An 18399-nucleotide genomic window follows, 5' to 3' on the forward strand; every position below is an offset into this window, starting at 1 on the left:
GTCACTCAGAATGCAACCCTCACTTGTGGTTTTGAGCTGTCACATCCCTGTCCAGCTGTTCCTTTGTGTTCCCAGATGTCTCGTGTGGGACTGTGTCAGATCCTTTGAGTTCTCTTTTATTTAAAAAAATTTTTTTAACTTTATTTTGAGAGAGAGAGAGAGCAAGCACGCACATGAGTGGGGGGCAGAGAGATTCCCAAGCAGACTCCACACTGTCAGCACAGAGCCTGATGTGGGGCTTGATCTGAGGAACTATAGGATCATGACAGGAGCCGAAGTCAAGAGTCAGACACTTAACTGACCGAGCCCTCCTGATGCCCGAGATCCTTTCTGTTCTCTTGAATCCAAGTCATTCGTTAGACTTTGTGGGTACATCATCCAGTCACCTCGTCATCACTACCACTTGCTCCTCTCCCTGCATTCCCGTGTGAGATCCCGTGTTGATGTAGATGACCTCCTACTTGTTCTTTACATTACAGTTCAGGGGGATCCTATTGATTTTTAAAGTTCTCTTTGCAGGTAGGTTATATATTTTATGACTTTAATTACAGGAGAGTCCAGGAGGAATTATAAAATAGTTATTGTACCATGCGAGGGGCGTTGGGTCTGGCAGACTGACACGGGTCCCTGCGAAACCAGCTGGCCTCTCTGCATCTGTCACCCCAGGGGCAGAGCCAGGTTCTGGGGGAGAGGTGGCAGGCAGCCAGTATGCCCCCAACTTATGTTCTAGACGGGCCCCAGCCCCCAGCCCTTCTCTCCCTGGGCCCGGAAGCAGCCAGTGAGGCTGTGCTCTGGCAGAGCAGAGGGTGACAGGGCCCCCGGCTCCACAGTGGGGCCTCACACAAAGGGCTCATGACCACTCTCATGGGGGCCCAGGGGATACTTGGGGTCCAGGTACAGCACCATGCTCCAAAAGCATCCCACGTATGTGCTGTTTGGGGCCACAGCCAGCTCAGGGCTGCCTTCTACCCCTTCGTCAGGGAGCCAGAAGCCAGGGCCTGCCATCTCCACCCAAACCTCTGGGAATCCCTGGGCTCCATCCAGAGACCATCCTCAGAACTACGCACTGCTCTCCCCAAGCCCAGTAGATGCCCAGGCCAGCGATCCCAAAGCTGTCCTCCTAGCCTGGCAGGTCTGGGCTGGACCTGCAGGAGAGATAACAGCAGAGCCTTCTCATGGTGGGGGGAAGGGAGACACCTCATTCAACATCCAGAGTGGTGATGGCCAGGAGCCTATAAGCTCTGCCCTTGAGAGACATCGCTGCTGATGGGTGGATGCCCGGATGTTACACATAGGGGGCCTGAAGGTCACCAGGAACGTGGCTGGAATCTGGCTGGGGCCCTGTCCTCCCCTGGCCCAGGCAGGGCTACCAAGTTTGGGCCTGTCCTCTCCTCCTGTCCTTATATGGTGCTTCAGGTGATAAGGCTGAGACATAAAAGGGGCTGTGAACCCCTTGCAGCAACCAGGCTGTCACAGAGAGAGGATGGTGAGTGTCAGGTGGGGTTGCCAGAGGCTAGCACACTCCCACACTCCCAGGTGCTGTCCTTGGGCTGGTGGGAGGTGGGAGGGTCAAGGTGCTGGCATTGGGCCTAGAGAGGTGGTGTCCGAGGACAGGAAGAGGGCCCTGGCCCGGGTTCTCCTAGGAGCGCTCTGAGGGAGCACATGGGAAGGGGGGCCTCTCCCCACCCGCGTGTTGCAGGCCAGCAGGAAGGCGGGGACTCGGGGCAAGGCCGCGGCCACCAAGCAGGCCCATCGGGGGTCTTCCAACGTCTTTTCAATGTTTGAGCAAGCCCAGATCCAGGAGTTCAAGGAGGTGAGTGCCATCTCCCCAGCGGCCTGGGACCCGTCCTGGCCCCTGTCCTTGCTACCCCTCCCTCCAGGTCTCCCTGGGGTAGGGGCTGTTCCCGCCTGGACACTCTGCCCCCCACCCCACCTGACAGGCCTTCAGCTGCATTGACCAGAACCGTGACGGCATCATCTGCAAGTCTGACCTTCGGGAGACCTACTCCCAGCTCGGTGAGCGCCTCCACCTTCTGCCCCAGCTGGGCCTGTGGGAGCCCACCGCCCACTGAGAAAGAACAGGCCCCTCACTCTGCACTGTTCTCACCTCCCCTCCCCCACCCATTCAGCCCAGCTTCCTTCCAGGGCACCCCCCTCCACCCACTAACTCTCCACCTCTGTGGCTGGCATCCCCCAGGGAAGGTGAGCGTCCCGGAAGAAGAGCTGGACGCCATGCTTCAGGAGGGGAAGGGTCCCATCAACTTCACCGTCTTCCTCACGCTCTTTGGGGAGAAGCTCAATGGTGAGCCCGCCTGGAATCTTCCTGAACCCCGCCCAGACCTCAGTTGGACCCCACCAGTCCTTGCCCACCCAGAGAATGTGGAGTCCTCCCCTGCACTCCACACCCATGGGCACTGCTCACCCCACTCCCAACCTGGAATTGGGAAATGTGCCTTCACCCCCATTCCCACATCCCAGATCCCAGTCTCCCGCCAGGCCTGTCCACAAAGCCCCTTCAGCATCCCTGAGCCCCAAGGGATGCTCTGTGTCAGGGAGCACACTCCCACCTCTTCTGGGACGTGACAGCCCCCCTGCACCCGGGTTCCTCCTGGGTGGGGCCAGGAAGGCTGGGGGCGTCGGTGCTCACCTGCTCCCTCGGGCTCCCAGGGACAGACCCCGAGGAAGCCATCCTGAGCGCCTTCCGCATGTTTGACCCCAGTGGCAAGGGCGTGGTGAACAAGGACGAGTAAGTGTGAGCGATGGGGTGAATGCCTTTACTGTGGGGCCCTCTCTGCTTTGGGGGTGGCCAACTGGGTCATGGGGGCCTTTGCCCCCCTCATCAGGCCCCCCTTGGCTCTCCCCCACCAGGTTCAAGCAGCTTCTCCTGACCCAGGCAGACAAGTTCTCTCTGGCTGAGGTGAGGATTCCTGGATCCTTGGACACCACTCTCCTGCCCACCCCTTCACAGGGTCCTCAACCCACAGGGCGCTGGGGAGGCCTTGCTGCCCCTCCACCCCTGTGGGCCTAGAGCAGGGCTCCGTGGAGGAGGGACTGTCTCAGCCGAGGGTGATGCGCATGGAGTCAGACGGGAGGAGGGTGTGCCGGGCCGGGGGAGCCATGCATGCAAAAGCCCAGGCATGAAACAGCGGCACCAGCATCCGGAAAAGCCTCTGTCCATGCAGGGCTGGGCAGCAGAGAAGACAGGGGAGGCATCCCCACGGCCCCCTCAGGCCCTCACCTGCCACCCCCATGCCCCTAGTCTGGCCACAGTCAGGTAACTGAGCATTAACTCAGAGTCTGGGGCTCAGAGTCAGAAAGGCTTAGGGCCAAAGTGCAGCCCTGGGAATGGGGAGTGGGGTGAAGGGTCGGCCCCTCCCCCCGGGCCTTGCTGCCTGGGCTCTCACCAGTGCCCGCCCCCCCCACCCAGGTGGAGCAGATGTTCGCCCTGACGCCCATGGACTTGGCGGGGGACATTGACTACAAGTCTCTGTGCTACATCATCACCCACGGGGACGAGAAAGAGGAGTGACGGGAGCAGCCCCTGGGGTCACCACAATAAATGTTGTTTTTAGTCAGACCTGCCATGGTGGCCTCTTGGTGACACAGGGGGTGGAGAGTGGTGGGGGGAGGGCTGTGAGATGAACCAGGCCCCACACAGCTCTGCAACTGTGAGCCATTATCTGCCCAGTTCACAGAGGGGACACAAAGGTCACACCTCTAGGGGAGGAACCCGTGGGCCTGTCACGGCTTCTCAGGACTGAACCAGCCACACGGCAGGCCCTGCACTCGGCAACCTGAGGCTACTCAGCCATGTTCTGGGAGGGCCCCACTGGTGGGCGGCCCCTGTCTCTGCGTGCCGGGTATGTGTGTGCACGTGTGTGCTGGGCATGTGTGTATGTGCATGTGTGCTAGGCTCTGTGTGCAAGGCACTGAGGAATCTATCTGGAAACACAGGCTAACTTCATTTCGGAAACACAGACAAGGTGCGATGACAGGAAGCGAGGCCTAGAACAGGCTTCACGTCTCCCTGGGGGGAAGGGTCAGGTGGCCGGAGAGAGGGAGAGCTTTCCTCTGGAAGGGATTGTTAGTGTCTTGTCCCCATCTCATGTGTAGAAAGCAGGGGCTATGGGGGGGAACACGCCTCCATCTGGGAACTGGAAGGCAGCAGAGGACCTGGGGAGGAGAGGAATGAGGAGGGAGGGAGAGAGAGACAGCCTGTCGCACAAAGTCCAGGTCTGGACAGGAAGAGCCAAGTAAGGGCTTCCCCTGAACCCCACCTCTGGCAAGCCAGGCCCCGCAGCCCCCAGCCCGGCCGCAGCCCCCAGCCACCCCCGGCCACAGTGCTGGAAGAGCTGACCACACTCCCTGCAGGCAACAAGCCGGAGAAGGAAAGCCATTTTCCCCTGGAGAGGTGTTCAGTTTTTATTTTTATTTGGGAGTTGGCACTTTACGTTATGACATTGAGACCTGAGATTTAAAGTCAGCATAGCACTTTCCATGGCTGATTAGTGATCACAGGAGTGGCGGAATGGAATGGCAGAGTCCCCAGGCAGAGTGAGCCTGCAGGGATGGCGGGCACACAGCCCAGCAGGTGTTATGATGCTCGAACAAGTCCTGCTTGTTCAGCAAACTGACTTCAAAAATTAAGAGGTAATTTTACAATTCAAGCTTCTGCAGAGAAAAGTTGTGAAAGACGCAAGGGACCAAAAAATCATCAGCATCTTCAAAAAGGTGCGTTCAACATCCCCTCCAGCTGGTCAGCAGGGCTCCTGCGCCCCCCCCCCCCACCTTGTCTTCTGTAAGGTATAGATGACCCAGAGCAAGGCCAAGGGTTCTGGTCCCTAGACACAGTGAAGCGCATGACCCAGCGGAAGGACAATCGATCCCCCTCCTCCTCTGTGGAAGAAGCCAGCATTGAAACTATTACAATAGCAAGTTCTGGCGGTGCCTGGGGGGCTCAGTCGGTTAAGCATCCGACTCTTGATTTCAGTTCAAGTCATGATCTCATGGTTTCGTGCTTTCAACCCCCAAGTTGGGCTCTGTGCTGACAGTGTGGAGCCTGCTTGGGATTCTCTCTCTCTCTCTCTCTCTCTCTGTGCCACCCTCCCCTCCTAAAATACATAAATAAAACATTTTTTTAAAGCTTAAGGGGCGCCTGGGTGTCTTAGTCGGTTAAGCGTCTGACTTTCGCTTGGGTCATGATCTCGCGGTTCGTGGGTTCGAGCCCCGCGTCGGGCTCTGTGCTGACTGCCAGCTCAGAACCTGGAGCCTATTTCAGAGTCTGTGACTCCCTCTCTCTCTGACCCTCCCCTGCTCATGCTGTCTCTCTCTCTCTCCTAGAAATAAATAAAACATTTTAAAAAAATTTTTTTTAATTTTAAAGCTTAATAAAAAATAAAATAGCAAGTTCCTGCTAGCATCCCTGAATTGCACCCTCAACCCTGAACAATGTGGGTTTGAATTGCATAGGTCAACTTACACAGAGTTTTCCTGACAAACGCAAGACCGTACTACATACCCACTTCTTTATGATTTTCTGAATTTTATGTTCTCAGGCTCACTGTACTGCAAGAACACAGCGTATAGTAGATAAAACATGTGCTACGTGACAGTTCACGTTATCAGGAAGACTTCCAGTCAACAGCAGTCTGTCAGTAGTTAAGTTTTAGAGGCATCAAAAGTCACACACGCATTTTTGGCTGGGGGGGTACCCCTCACCCTGCAATGTTCCAGGTCAGGTGTATGTGCATCTGCTCCTCAGTTCTTCCTCCGAACTGGCTGTCACATGCTAGTGACTCCCACGCAGAGGAACCAGCACAACACCTCTGACCGGTGCTCGTTTTCTATCCGTTATGTGAGCCACAGTCCTGCTCCCACCCAGGATAGTTGTTGGGTAAGGGTCTGTCCTTTATGCCCCAAAATGGCCTGCACAAACCAGCCCGGGGTAACCTGACAGCAGAGTGTGTGTGTGTGTGTGTGTGTGTGTGTGTGTGTGTACACTGCCACAGCCATCAGTGCCTGTTGACGTGGGGTGTGACTTGAGATGTGATAATGTCCTGAAGATTTAGTACAAAAAAGGACATAAAATATCTCACTCACAATGATTTGCACATTACTTATTGAGATATTTTTGATATATTGGGTTGAATACAAATGTTACTAAAATCAATCTCACCTTTTGTTTTATGCTTCCTTAATGTGGCTATGAGGAAATTTTATAAATTTTTAAAAATGTTTTATTTGTTTGTTTATTTATGAGAGAGACAGAGCACAAGTAGGGGAGGGACAGAGAGAGGGAGACAGAATCTGAAACAGGCTCCAGGCACAGAGCCTAACGCGAGGCTCGAACCCACAAACCGTGAGATCATGACCTGAGCTGAAGGCAGATGCTCAACTGACTGAGCCACCCAGGTGGCTTAATGATGTGTGTGGTACCCATCTCTGGCTCAGGCCCCCTTTCTACTGGACGGTGCTGAGCCAGCTGTGCGATGTGCCTGTGGTCTCTGGGGCACCAGGGTTCTGACCCAGTACATGGAGGTACGCCAGTGCTCTCTGCGAACCCAGCCCAAACGAAGCCCATTTCATTTGGGCAGAGCCAAATCTGCGTGTTCTGGCAGAAAGGAGAGAGGGTTTTGTTTGCAGAGAGCAAAGCCCACACTAACATGTTCTGAGTCTGGTGGAACAAAGCAGATGCGTCTGAGGAGGGCCTGGCCTGAATCCTGCCTGCCCCTGCCAGGCAGCCTGCCCAGTTGGACATGGACGTGGGACACGCACACCCCACTCTGAGTCTGTAGCCACCTGTCCCAGTGCTCTCCCCAAGGGGAGCCTTGTGAAACGGGGGTCATCGGAACCCCCTGACTTCCTGTTTTCCTACAAGCCCTTAAGCCAGGCAAGGCCTTGTCTGCAGATGTCCTGGGCTCCGGGTTCTTTTGGTCCCTCCCCACACTTCACCCACAGCCCACTCGGCTGGACATGAGGAGGTCTTCCAGCCCCTTGTCCTCACGGGGACTGTGTCTTCTCTGGGAGAACTTTCCTCAGCTCCGGCCCCTTCCTCCTCCTCCAGGAGCTCACATTAGGAGGGGTGCACAGAGGAATACTGCCCTTCTGCCCCAACACCCTGCAGACCCTAGATCCAAAGCCTGGGGTCCCCAGCAGCAGCCCAGGACTCATGGAGCAGGGGAGGGTGGTGGTCGTTAGAAATGCAGAATTTCAAGAGACCGCAGTAAACACTTTTGTTCAGGAGGGTCCTGGAGCCCGTCTGCTGGGCCTGAGTAGTGGCAGGCAGGAACCCTGTGAAGGCAAATGCAAATTAAAACTAAGCCAAAGGGAACACTTTTTGGTGCAAAAAAAGGAAACAGGTTTTCTCCTCCCTTTTCTTAGAGGCTTTTCTTTAGAGAACTTGAAACTTCTTCCTCTACATCTTTTTGTGCCCATCTATTTGAAAGCTAAGAAGCCTCTCGCCAGTTTCAGAACCCGGAAGCCCCCTCCCCAGTGTCCTGGAAGGGCAGGAGTCTCACCCCCAAGGACTTCAGCAAGTCCACCAAGAGGGAGAGGAGGAGATGAAGGTGATTGGCAGAGCCTGGTCCCTGAGCTCCCCGGCTTCCCTGGGGAAGGCGGAGGGTGCCCGTCTGCGGGATCGCTCAGCGTGGGCCAGGTGAGCTCTGGCTTGGTGATGATTCAGTAGGAAATCCATTCCTTCTTCCTCGCGACTTTGGTGGCAATCACTCTGCTGCCCCAGCAGGGTCTGCAGCTCTGTCCGCACCCACCTGGTGCAGCGCACTGTCTGTGTGGACCTGGCCTGTATGCTTCCCGTTTTATCCCGGGGTCCCTTCAGCGCCCCCAGCCTGGGCCCCATCCCCTGCGCCCTCCCACCAGAGCCGTTCACGCATTCTTTCCTCACAGTGCTAACACCATAGGGTAAAGACGATAAAGACAGACCTAAAGACAGACCGTGCAGCTGCTCCCCACCCCTACCGCCAGGTTCTCAGGTTTCTGGGCTGTTGGCTGGGCCCTCCTCACCCCACCTCCAGCCCAGACCCTCTCCATTCTCCAGTTTGGGCGGAGAGGCCTGGTGCTTTGCTCTGGTTTTGCTGTAGCAGAGAGCAGACATGTCCAGTAAGATGGAGAGGCTAGTAAATAATAGGTGTAAGTACACTGGCCTCTTCTCTGCCCTGAGTCTTCTAGACTTTTGTGGCCTGAGAGGCTGGGGGTGTGGAGACGCAGGGACCCTGCCCTGGAGAAGGCCCCCTGGGAGTCAGCTGGCAGCCTCCAGCCTCCCTCCCTGTGCACGTGAGCAACCCTGATCCAGTCCTGAGCCCGCTCAGGGACTCAGTTTCCCCATCTGTGCGGGAGGGGCTGGACTGGCTCTCTCCCAGCACTTCGGGGCCGGGCATGTGTGATGAGCCTCTGTGAGCTTCTGGCCCCAGAGCAAAGCGCACATTTCTCAGGCTCACTTGCTGGGAGATACAACCCAGCAGATGTCAGAACACATATCATGCGGCAGATTTGTCCTCAAGAGACAGATGTGTGTCCTCTTCCACCTCCCTCCCTGGAACACAGCTGGGACGTAACCGCCAGGGCTGTGGGGGCTCATGTGCTAGACTGAGCCGGGCCCCCGACACAACCCAGAAGCCCTCTTCATATCCTGTGTGACTGAAGCCCTGGTATTCGGAGTTCCTTACCCTTACAGCAAAACCTGGTCCCAACCAGTACAGTCTGACCATTATCCCCACCTCCCAGATAAACTGAGGCACCACATGGCCGAGCAACCTATCCAAGACCGCACAGAGCCAGGAGGTGGCCGAGCCAGGTCTGAACCTGCTTTGATCTTTGCGCAGATGGAGCCCAGAGCCGATCAGGTGGCACTGAGGCTATGGGCTCCCTCTCCAGGAGCATAACCGGTCCCCAGGAGGCCCTGCACAGCCGCCCACACGCTGGGTCTGCGAGCCCCCAGGCCTCCAGGCTCCACACACACCCAGGGGTTGAAAATGAGGACACCGTCCTGACAGCGCCCACCACGCTCTCCCAGCCTCCTTTTCTGAGGCGCAGCCCTGAGTAAGTCCCTGCGACACCAGCTATAGTTTGGGACCCCAGGGCATATCCACAGGGTCGGGCGCCACCAGCACTTGATTTCATTTTCCTGACTACCTGTGCAGACGGAGGAATGTGTGGACGGACTGGGGAATGGGCTGGTACTCAGACAGCTTTCATGCCATCTGTTTGGGCGACCTGACAATTTCCCAGCACAACAGGGAGCAGTGGCATGACCACAGAAGACTGTGGCCTCGAGGTGGCAGGGAGGCCACATGGTGGTTATGGTGTCCCCCAATGTCCAGTGTCTTTGTGGCTGCTCCTATCGGAAGGCCTGGCCTGTTTCTTGGCAGGGAGTCTAGGCTGGTAACTTCAGGGAAGCCGGAGGCCACCAGGCTGAGACAAAGCCCGAGATGCAATCTCAGGGAGGGAGAGGTGTGGACCCTCCCACCTCAAGCTGGACTCTCGGGCCCCAGCCCCAGTCCCATGGCCATGTCCAAGTTCAGATGGGAAGAGACGGCAAGCTGCCTGGCACCACGAGAAATGAGAAGTTGCTGCTTTAAGTCAGCCAGACTCAGGACAGCTTGCTATGTGGCAGCAGATGAGTGACATAGGGCCTATGCTCTTTCCTGGTGAGGACAAATAGCAGCCCTTCAGTGCCCCGTGTCCCCCACCGCAGGGGTCCGGAACGCCCCTCACCTCCCGCCTGCAGCCAGCCCTCTCGCCATCTGGGGACCGTCCCCACAGGGACGTGCTGCTGACGCGCAGACACACATAGCACCGAAATAGAACTCTGTCACCCCAGCCTGCCCTGCTTTGCATCACCATCACCTCCACCACCCCTCTGCCTGGGCCCCTCCTGACTCCCTGCTTCCTCCTCTTCCTCTTCCCCTCTTGCACCCCTCTCCCCAGTTTCTCTCTGGCCCCCACAGCCCCCTCCCATGACCAACTGGGCTGGACCACCTCCAGTTCCCGCCAGGCTCCATCCTGGCCCCCCTTGCTGTGGTCTCCTCGGGAAATGAGACCCTGCCTGTGCCACAGGTGACTGGACTGTGATTGCTCCAGAGGGACACAGAGTGGAGGCAGCATGTTGTGGGGGATAGAGAGAGGCAGGAGTGGGGAGCACAGGTCAGGTGACAGATGGAGGGGAGTGCCCTGCCAGCCCATCGTCCACAGAGCTATACCCATGTGATGACACCCACATTGTGCTTAGTTGCCTCCAGCTGGTTCCTATGACCTGTGATCAGGACCCAGGTCCCTACCTCAGGCCCGCTCTGGGGAGTGGATGCTCTCGGCCACCTGGCCCAGGCACACCTGCTATGTGCCTCGGGTCCCTACCTCCAAGTCTCACCTTCCTCTCCTCTGTGCCTCCTGCACAGAGGCCTCCACAGCCTGGGCTCCTGTTGCTGGCCTTGCCCAGCCCCTGGAACCCTCCGCACATGGGTCTCACTCAGAAGGAGGGGCCTTGCCATGGACAGGGGTCAGTATTTAGAATTTCAGTTACAGGAACCTGTAATCTTACCAAACTTGTTTTCCTCAAAGTTAAATTAGAAAGCCACAGCTTCTTAAACTACAAAAAGTGGGGGGCGGGGGGGGCGGGGGCGCTCNGGTCCATGACTTTGAGCCCCGCGTTGGGCTCTGTGCTGACAGCTCAGAGCCTGGAGCCTGCTTCAGATTCTGTGTTTCCCCCTCTCTCTGCCCCTCTCCCACTTGCACTCTGTCTCTCTCTCTCTCAAAAATAAATAAACAAAACAAAACAAAAAAGCTGAACAGGATGCCTATTTTTTTAATGTTTATTTTTCAGAGGAGGCAGGGACAAAAAGAGAGGGAGACACATAATCCGAAGCAGGCTCCAGGCTCTAAGCTGTCAGTGCAGAGCCCGACGCAGGGCTTGAACTCATGAACTGCAAGATCACGACCTGAGCTTGACCTGCGGAGCCATCCAGGAGCCTCGTGGGATGCCTATTTTAATTGATGATACCTTGAGGCTTCTAAATATTTTCAGGATTTATGTTTGCCTCTTTGCAAAATACTATTTAGAAAGTAACTGAGGCAAGCAAGTGAAAGAAATCAGAAAGGCTTCTGAGGCCTCTGTGCCTCCAGGTCCATTGTGCTCTGTTCTTCCTGCCAAGCCTCCCTTTTCCTCAGAATCTCTCCCTACTCCTTCCCCTCCCGAACCTATTGAAACCTGCCCCTCTAAAGTTAAGCCTTCTGGGGCACCTGGGAGGCTCAGTTGGTTAAGCACCCAACTTTTGATTTTGGCTCAGGTCGCAATCTCACGGTTTGTGAGTTCAAGCCCCATGTCGGGCTCTGTGCTGACAATGTGGAAGCTGCTTGGGGTTCTCTTTCTCTCTTTCTCCCTCTGCCCTTCCCCCACTCTGTCTCATTCTCAAAATAAATAAATAACCTTAAGAAAATAAAGTCTTCTGAGGATCCAAATAAACACCAACTTTCTTACGTCCCTGGACTAAGGCCATAGTGCAAGCCGCACATAAAGAGTTTCCTAGTAACACAAGACCCTATAGGTTTGCTGAAGGCCTTAACATACTTATTGCAATTGACCAACCCGGTTTCTTAGATTTAGATCAATTAGTCCTCATGTTACTGGTGGGGACCAGGCCAAACATGGGATGCAATCAGCACAATGGGAACATCCTGAGGGATCCAGAGAAGCAAACTCCTAACTTTGGGCAAGATGCTAGAACACATTCTGGAAATGTCCACAGAGCAACGACAGCAGCTTTTCCCAAGCCTGGTGATTGGAACAAAATTCAGCCTTGCACACAAAGGCCTGATGAACCTGTTTATGACTATTACAATGGACTCCAAATTGTCATTTAAGAACATTCTGCTTTAGACGTTGCTTAAGATGTTGAATCCACCCAGGGGTCATTTAGCCCCATGTTTGGTGGTGGGCGGAACTCCGTCTTTCACCTTTAGTTAAAGAGAGCAGGATGGAATGGGAAACTATGTTTCCCCTCCTGACTTAGCTAATCTGACAAACCAGCTCACTTCTCTCCTAGATGAGTCACCTGATAGAAAATACACTAAAGTTCTCCATTTTCAGGGTGCCTGGGTAGCTCAGTTAAGCGTCCGACTTCAGCTCAGGTCATGATCTCATGGTCTGTGGGTTCGAGCCCCGCATCGGACTCTGTGCTGACAGCTCAAAGCCTGGAGCCTGTTTCAGATTCTGTGTCTCCCACTCTCTCTCTCTCTGCCCCTCCCCAGCTCGTGCTCTGTCTCTCTCTGTCTCAAAAATAAACATCAAAAAATAATAATAATAAAGTTCTCAATTTTCAACTACAGCAAATGAAGACCCCTAAACAAAGCCAAAACCCTCCTCATTTTGACTACGATTGCAAAGAGCCAGGCTACTGGGGAATAGATTGTTACCAAGTAAGCGCCCAGGACCTTTAGCGTCATGGCCAGCCTGTCCAATGTTCTTCTACTCCCCAGTGATGGGCTCTGAGGAACTATAGGGGCTTTTCCAGTCCTTCCTGGTAATCAGCTTGGGGAACCCACCCTCCAGACTGGGAATGAACCTCTGTCCTTACTGACACAGGACCTTGACTCTCAGTGCCCGGCCCCACTGCCACCTAGCAGCCCCTGCCCGGAGCCCTGCAACAGTACATTTAGTGAGTGGGGGTCTCTCATAACCTCAACAGGCTCCCATCTCTGAACCTACTCCCTCTGAGAGATACTGACTCTTCTTAGTCCCTCTCCCCCTGCTTGTTTACTGAGCTGAGATTTCACAGGGAAGTATCATGCCAGAATTTCTTTCTCCCCAAAGGGGAAAATAATTCTAGAATTTGACAGTAGTCATCAAAGTAACCAACCAGGGGATTTAAGTGACCCTTTAACATCTTCTGGTTGCTCTTGTCTCTGGTGGAAGCCTAGCTGAGTCTGGGGACACTGATCATTTGTCCCGACTGGATTAGCTACCATCCTCTTTAGGGGCAAAATCCTCAGCTGATACCAGCACAGTCCACAGCACACCTGCCAGTAAGATTCAAATAGATCCCAGGGCGCCTGGGTGGCACAGTCAGTTAAGTGTTGGACTCTTGGTCTCAGCTCTAGGCAGTTCGTGAGTTCGAGCCCCACGTCAGGCTCTGCGTTGATAGTACAGAGGCTGCTTGGGATTCTGTCTCTCCTTCTCTCTTCCCCTCCTCGCTTGTGCTCTCTCTCTCAAAATAAATAAATAAACTTAAAAAAAAGATTCAAATAGATGCCTCAAAACCTGTCCTTAGAATTAGTAAATACCCTATAAATAAAGGAGCCCTTCAAGGCAGTAAGTCCACAATAGAGAATTACACGCTCAGGGCCTCATTATCCCCCGTACTGTACCAGTCCCTGTAACAACACTACTTTACCTGTAAAAAATCCCAATGGCCAAAGACAGAGGTGTGTTCCCTGACCTCTGAGCAGATCACACTGCTATCCCTCAGCGCCCATATTTTTCTAACGCTCATATGCTGCTGACATCCATTCCCGCTGAAGCAAATTGCTCACTGCCATACACCCATGCAGTGCCATTTCTTAGTTTTCCAGTTGATAAGGTTAGCCAGTATGTTCCTGCCTTCACTTGGGAAGAATGGAAATACACCTGGCCAGTCATGCCCAGGTTTATGCAGGATCCTTTTTTTCTTCACAAAAGGAAAAGGCTGATTGGATGAAACAGAGTTTTCTGCAGGATCTGCTTTGTTACGATACATATTTGATTGGCGTCTCAGCTCCCTTCTGAGACCTGTTCACAGGAAGACAGCACCCATCTTTAGAACTTGTGGCCTGGGGCATCTGCGTGGCTCAGCAGGTTAAGTGCCTGACTTCAGTTCAGGTCATAATCTCACAGTTTGTGAGTTTTCAGCCCCGTGTTGGACTCTGTGCTATCAGCTGACAGAGGAACACTGAGAAGCGTGTCTTTCCAACTCAGCTAGTATTATGGTAACCTTGGTTTGTAACTCCATCAAATGGCTCATAAATGCACCAAGTGGGATTTATTTCTGAAATGTAAGAATGGCTAGACATACCACAATCATTCACTGTAACAGACCACATTAACAGAAATTTCCTTAATTGATACAGAAAAAGTACTTGACAAAATTCAACATCCTTTTGTGATAAGATAAAAACCCCACTCAACAAACTTAGGAGGAAAGTACTTAGATAATAAAATGTAGATATGAAAAAACCACAGCTAAAATCAAACTCAATTATAAAAGACTTAAAGTTTTTCCTCTACAATCAAAAAGAGGTGTGCCTGGGTGGCTCAGTCGGTTAAGTGTCTGACTTGGGCTCAGGTCATGATCTCCCGGTTCATGAGTTCAAGCCCTGAATCAGGCTCTGAGCTGTCAGCACAGAGCTCGGAGCCTGCTTCGGATTCTATGTCTCCCTCACTCTCTGCCCCTTCCATGTTTGTGCTCTGTCTCTGTCTCTCTAAAAAATAAATAAACATTAAAAATTTTTTTAAATCAAGAGGAAGATGAGGATGTCCACTTTCACCATTTCTATTCAACATAGTACTAGAACTTCTAGCCAGAGCAAGTAGGCAAGAAAAGGAAATAAGAGGCTTCCAAGTTGGAAAGGAAGAAGTAAAGTGATCTCTGTTTGCATATTACATGATCTTATATGTAGAAAACTAATAATTCCACTAAACACACATACGCATTAGAATAAATGAATTCAGCTTAGTACTAGTACATTGCAGGATATATACAAAATCAACACACAAGAATCAGTTTCATTTCTATACACTAAAGTAAACAATATGAAAATGAAATTTTAAAAATCCATTTGCAGGGCGCCTGGGTGGCTCAGTTGGTTAAGCATCCAACTTCAGCTCAGGTCATGATCCTGTGGTTTGTGAGTTTGAGCTTCGCGTCGGGCTCCATGCTGACAGATCAGAGCCTATTTGGGATTTTCTCTCTCTCTCCCTCTCCCTGCCCTTCCCTCACTCGTGTTTCTCTCACAAAATAAACAAACTTTAAACAGTAATAATAATAAAAAAGATTAAAATAAAAAAAACATTTACATAGCATCACAAAGAACAAAACACTTGGGAATTAGCATAAGCAAGGATGTGAAACGCTTGTACACTGAACACTAAAACACATTGCTGGAAACCGCTAAAGACAGGCTCTCTTAGCCTGGGCGCCTTCTTCCTGGAAACCTCTGCACCATGAAAGCCAAGTGGAGGAAGAAGCGAATGCACAGGTTGAAGCATGAAAGATGAGGCAGGGGTGCCTAGTGGCTCAGTCGGTTGGGCAACCGACTCTTGATTTCTTCAGCTCAGGTCAAGATCTCATGGTTTGTGGGTTAGAGCCCCGCATCCAGCTCTGAGCTGACAGCACAGAGTCTGCTTGGGATTCTGTGTGTCACTCTCTCTCTGCCCATCCCCTACCTGCTCTCTATCTCTCTATCTCAAAAATAAAATAAATATTTAAAAAATTAAAAAAAAAAAAAGAAAGATGAGGCAGAGGTCCAAGTAAACCACTAGGAGAAACAAGGAGGAGCAGGGGCGCCTGGGTGCCCTGGGTGCAGAAACTTGATTCAATGGCTCTAGAACACTCATCATCATCTGATTGCAAAGACACAGCATCTGCCTTGCTCATACCAAAACAGTCCCTTTTATTTATTAAAAAAAAAAATTTTTAATGTTTATTCATTTTTGAGAGAGAGAGACAGAGTGTGAGGAGGGGAGGAGCAGAGAGAGAGGGAGACACAGAATCTGAAGCAGGCTCCAGGCTCTGAGCTGTCAGCACAGAGCCCAACATGGGACTCCAATCCACAAACTGTGAGATCATGACCTGAGCCAAAATTGGACGCTTAACCGACTGAGCTTCCCAGGTGCCCCATAGTCTCTTTTAGTCCTTTGCCCTGGATCTGGGACGTTCAGGACCAATTCTGTCTCCACTTGCAGCTGAATGTAACATGTGCACAATAAACCATCTCTTCTGCTATCTTAGCTGAAGAAAAACAAAACAAACTATAGACATAACTGGAAAGACATTCCATGTTCATGGATTAGAAGATTTCATACAGTAGTACTCAAAGTAATCTACAGATTAAATGCAGTCCCTATCAAAACCCCAATGATATTTTTTTGCAGAAATGGAAAAAACTTTTCCATGAGCCATATGGAATCTCAAGAGACCTTGAATAGCCAAATGATCCTGAAAAAGAACACAGTGGGAGGACTTACACTCAAGGACTTCAAAACCTACATTAAGGGTGCCCGGGGGCTCAGTTGGTTATGCGTCCGACTTCAGCTCAGGTCATGATCTCGCAGTTTGTGGTTTAAATCCCACTTCAGGCTCTGTCTGTGTCTCCCTCTCTCTATGCCCCTCCCATGCATGCACTCTGTCTCTCTCTGTCTCAAAAATAAATAAACATTAAAGAAAACCAACCCTATGACAAGACAAAGCGACAATAATCAAAACAGTGTGGTACTGGCATAAAGACAGACAGATAGACCAGTGAAACAGAGAGCCCAGAAATAAACCTTTGCATGTGTGGTCAAATGATTTTTGACAAAGATGCCAAGACCATTCAATGAGAAAAGGACAGTCTTTTCAACACATGGCATTGGGAAAACTGGATATGTATGTGCAAAAAAATGAAGCTGAACCCTTACCTAACACCATATATAAAAATTAATCCTACATGGATCAAAGATGTAAACCTAAGAGCTACGACTATAAAATTCACAGAAGAAACCATAGAGGGAAAGCTTCATGACACTGGATTTGGCAATGACTTCTTGGCATCACCAAAGGCACAGGTGATGAAAGAAAGTACAGAGTGCATATATTCAGTGTCACTAATAATTAGGGAAATGAAGATAAAAAGCACAGAGACACCACCTCACACCCATTATGATGGCTACTAAAAAAAAAAAAAAAAAACAAAAACAGAGGGGCACCTGTGTGGCTCAGTCAGTTAAGCGTCCCACTTCGGCTCAGGTCATGATCTCACATTCATGGGTTGGAATGCCGCGTCGGGCTCTGTGCTGACAGCTTAGAGCCTAGAGCCTGCTTCGGATGCTGTGTCTCCCTCTCTCTCTGCCTCTAAAAAAGGCTCACACTCTCTCTCAAAAAATAAACTTAATGTTTTATTTAAAGGGACGCCTGGGTGGCTCAGTCGGTTAAGCATCCGACTTCGGCTCATGTCATAATCTCACAGTTCGTGGGTTCAGGCCCCGCGTCGGACTCTGTGCTGACAGCTAGCTCAGGGCCTGGAGCCTGCTTCAGATCCTGTATCTCCCTCTCTCTCTGACCCTCCCCTGCTCACACTGTGTCTCTCTCTCTCTCAGAAATAAATAAAACATTTAAAAAACTTTAAAAAAATAAACATTAAAAATTTTTTGACTAAAAAAAGAGTTCATGTTAAAAAAAAACAAACAGAAAAGAACAAGTGTTGGCCAGGATGTGGAGAAACTGAAAAACCCTGTACACTGTGGGTAGGAATGCACAGTGGTGCAACAGCTGTGAAAAACATTGTGTGTGTGGTGGTGGGGGGGGGGTTCCTCAAAAAATTAAACATGGAATTACCATTTGATCCAGCAATTCCACTTCTAGGTAAGCAGCATTATTCGTGGTAGTCACAAGATGAAAATGTCCACTGACAGACGGATCGGATGAACAAAAGGTGGTTTGTACCCACAAAGAAGTATTATTAGCCCATAAAAAAGAATGAAATTCTGACACATGCTACAATATGGATGTACCTTGAAGATATTCAGTGAAACAAGCCAGATACAAATACTTATGATTCCACTTGTATGAGGTACCCTAGCAGAGGCCCATTCATAGAGAATGAATTGGAATAATTCATAGAGAATAAATTGGAATTAACAGGGGGGTGGGGGGAAAGTGAGGAGCTACTGAGTCACAGGGACAGAGATTCCGTTTGAGATAATGAAAGGGATCCAGAGAAGGGTGGTGGTGACGGTTGCATAACACTGAATATATTTAATGCTCCTGAACTGTACGCTTCACAGCGGGTGAAATGGTATTTTTCCAGAATAAAAAACTGCACATAACACGGAGCGAACGTCACAGAAGGCCCCTTCTCTGCACCGCACACACACCCACCGAGCCCTGGCTTTCCGGGGAAACTCTCTCAGGCTCTGAGGGGCCCATACCCAAAGGCACCGCTCCTGTTGAGCCTTCCGCTCCCTGAGCTTTTTTATGTATCTATGCATTTAAGAACCCTTTTGGTTTCACGTTCAAAGAGCCCGAAGTGGAGATAACAAATCGGGGTTCGCTTTCTGTCACAAAGTAAGAACTTAGCAATTGCCGGCTGTAGTCCAGCTGCCACGTGGCACTGGTGGGGCCGCAGGACAGCGCCCGAGCTGGCGGCAGCAAGCAGCAC

The 18399-nt window shown here is 51.7% G+C and overlaps 1 protein-coding gene across 2 annotated transcripts; it reads left to right on the top strand.

Moving 5' to 3' along the window:
- The first annotated feature begins 1433 nt into the window (after positions 1–1433).
- Positions 1434–3539, top strand: MYL7 (myosin light chain 7). 2 transcript variants are annotated; one of them, XM_077765777.1, is made up of 7 exons: positions 1434–1486; positions 1700–1813; positions 1941–2016; positions 2198–2302; positions 2668–2746; positions 2869–2917; positions 3428–3539. In XM_077765777.1, exons 1-7 carry the CDS (start codon positions 1484–1486, stop codon positions 3527–3529), a joined length of 528 nt encoding a protein of 175 aa, XP_077621903.1. In that variant the 5' UTR covers positions 1434–1483; the 3' UTR covers positions 3530–3539. The 2 variants fall into 2 exon arrangements, with proteins under 2 accessions (XP_077621903.1, XP_077621904.1); XM_077765778.1 differs by having other exon boundaries at positions 2674–2746.
- The last annotated feature ends 14860 nt before the right edge of the window (positions 3540–18399 follow it).

Source organism: Crocuta crocuta, unplaced genomic scaffold (genome assembly GCF_008692635.1).
Source record: "Crocuta crocuta isolate KB4526 unplaced genomic scaffold, BGI_CrCroc_1.0 scaffold751, whole genome shotgun sequence".
NCBI classification, from domain to species: domain Eukaryota; kingdom Metazoa; phylum Chordata; class Mammalia; order Carnivora; family Hyaenidae; genus Crocuta; species Crocuta crocuta.

Bases quoted from the DNA above. Each gene is read 5' to 3' on its own strand.
- MYL7 (XM_077765777.1), top strand. The intron at 2,303-2,667 runs GTGAGCCCGCCT...TCGGGCTCCCAG, and splicing joins CTTTGGGGAGAAGCTCAATG to GGACAGACCCCGAGGAAGCC. The intron at 2,918-3,427 runs GTGAGGATTCCT...CCCCCCACCCAG, and splicing joins ACAAGTTCTCTCTGGCTGAG to GTGGAGCAGATGTTCGCCCT.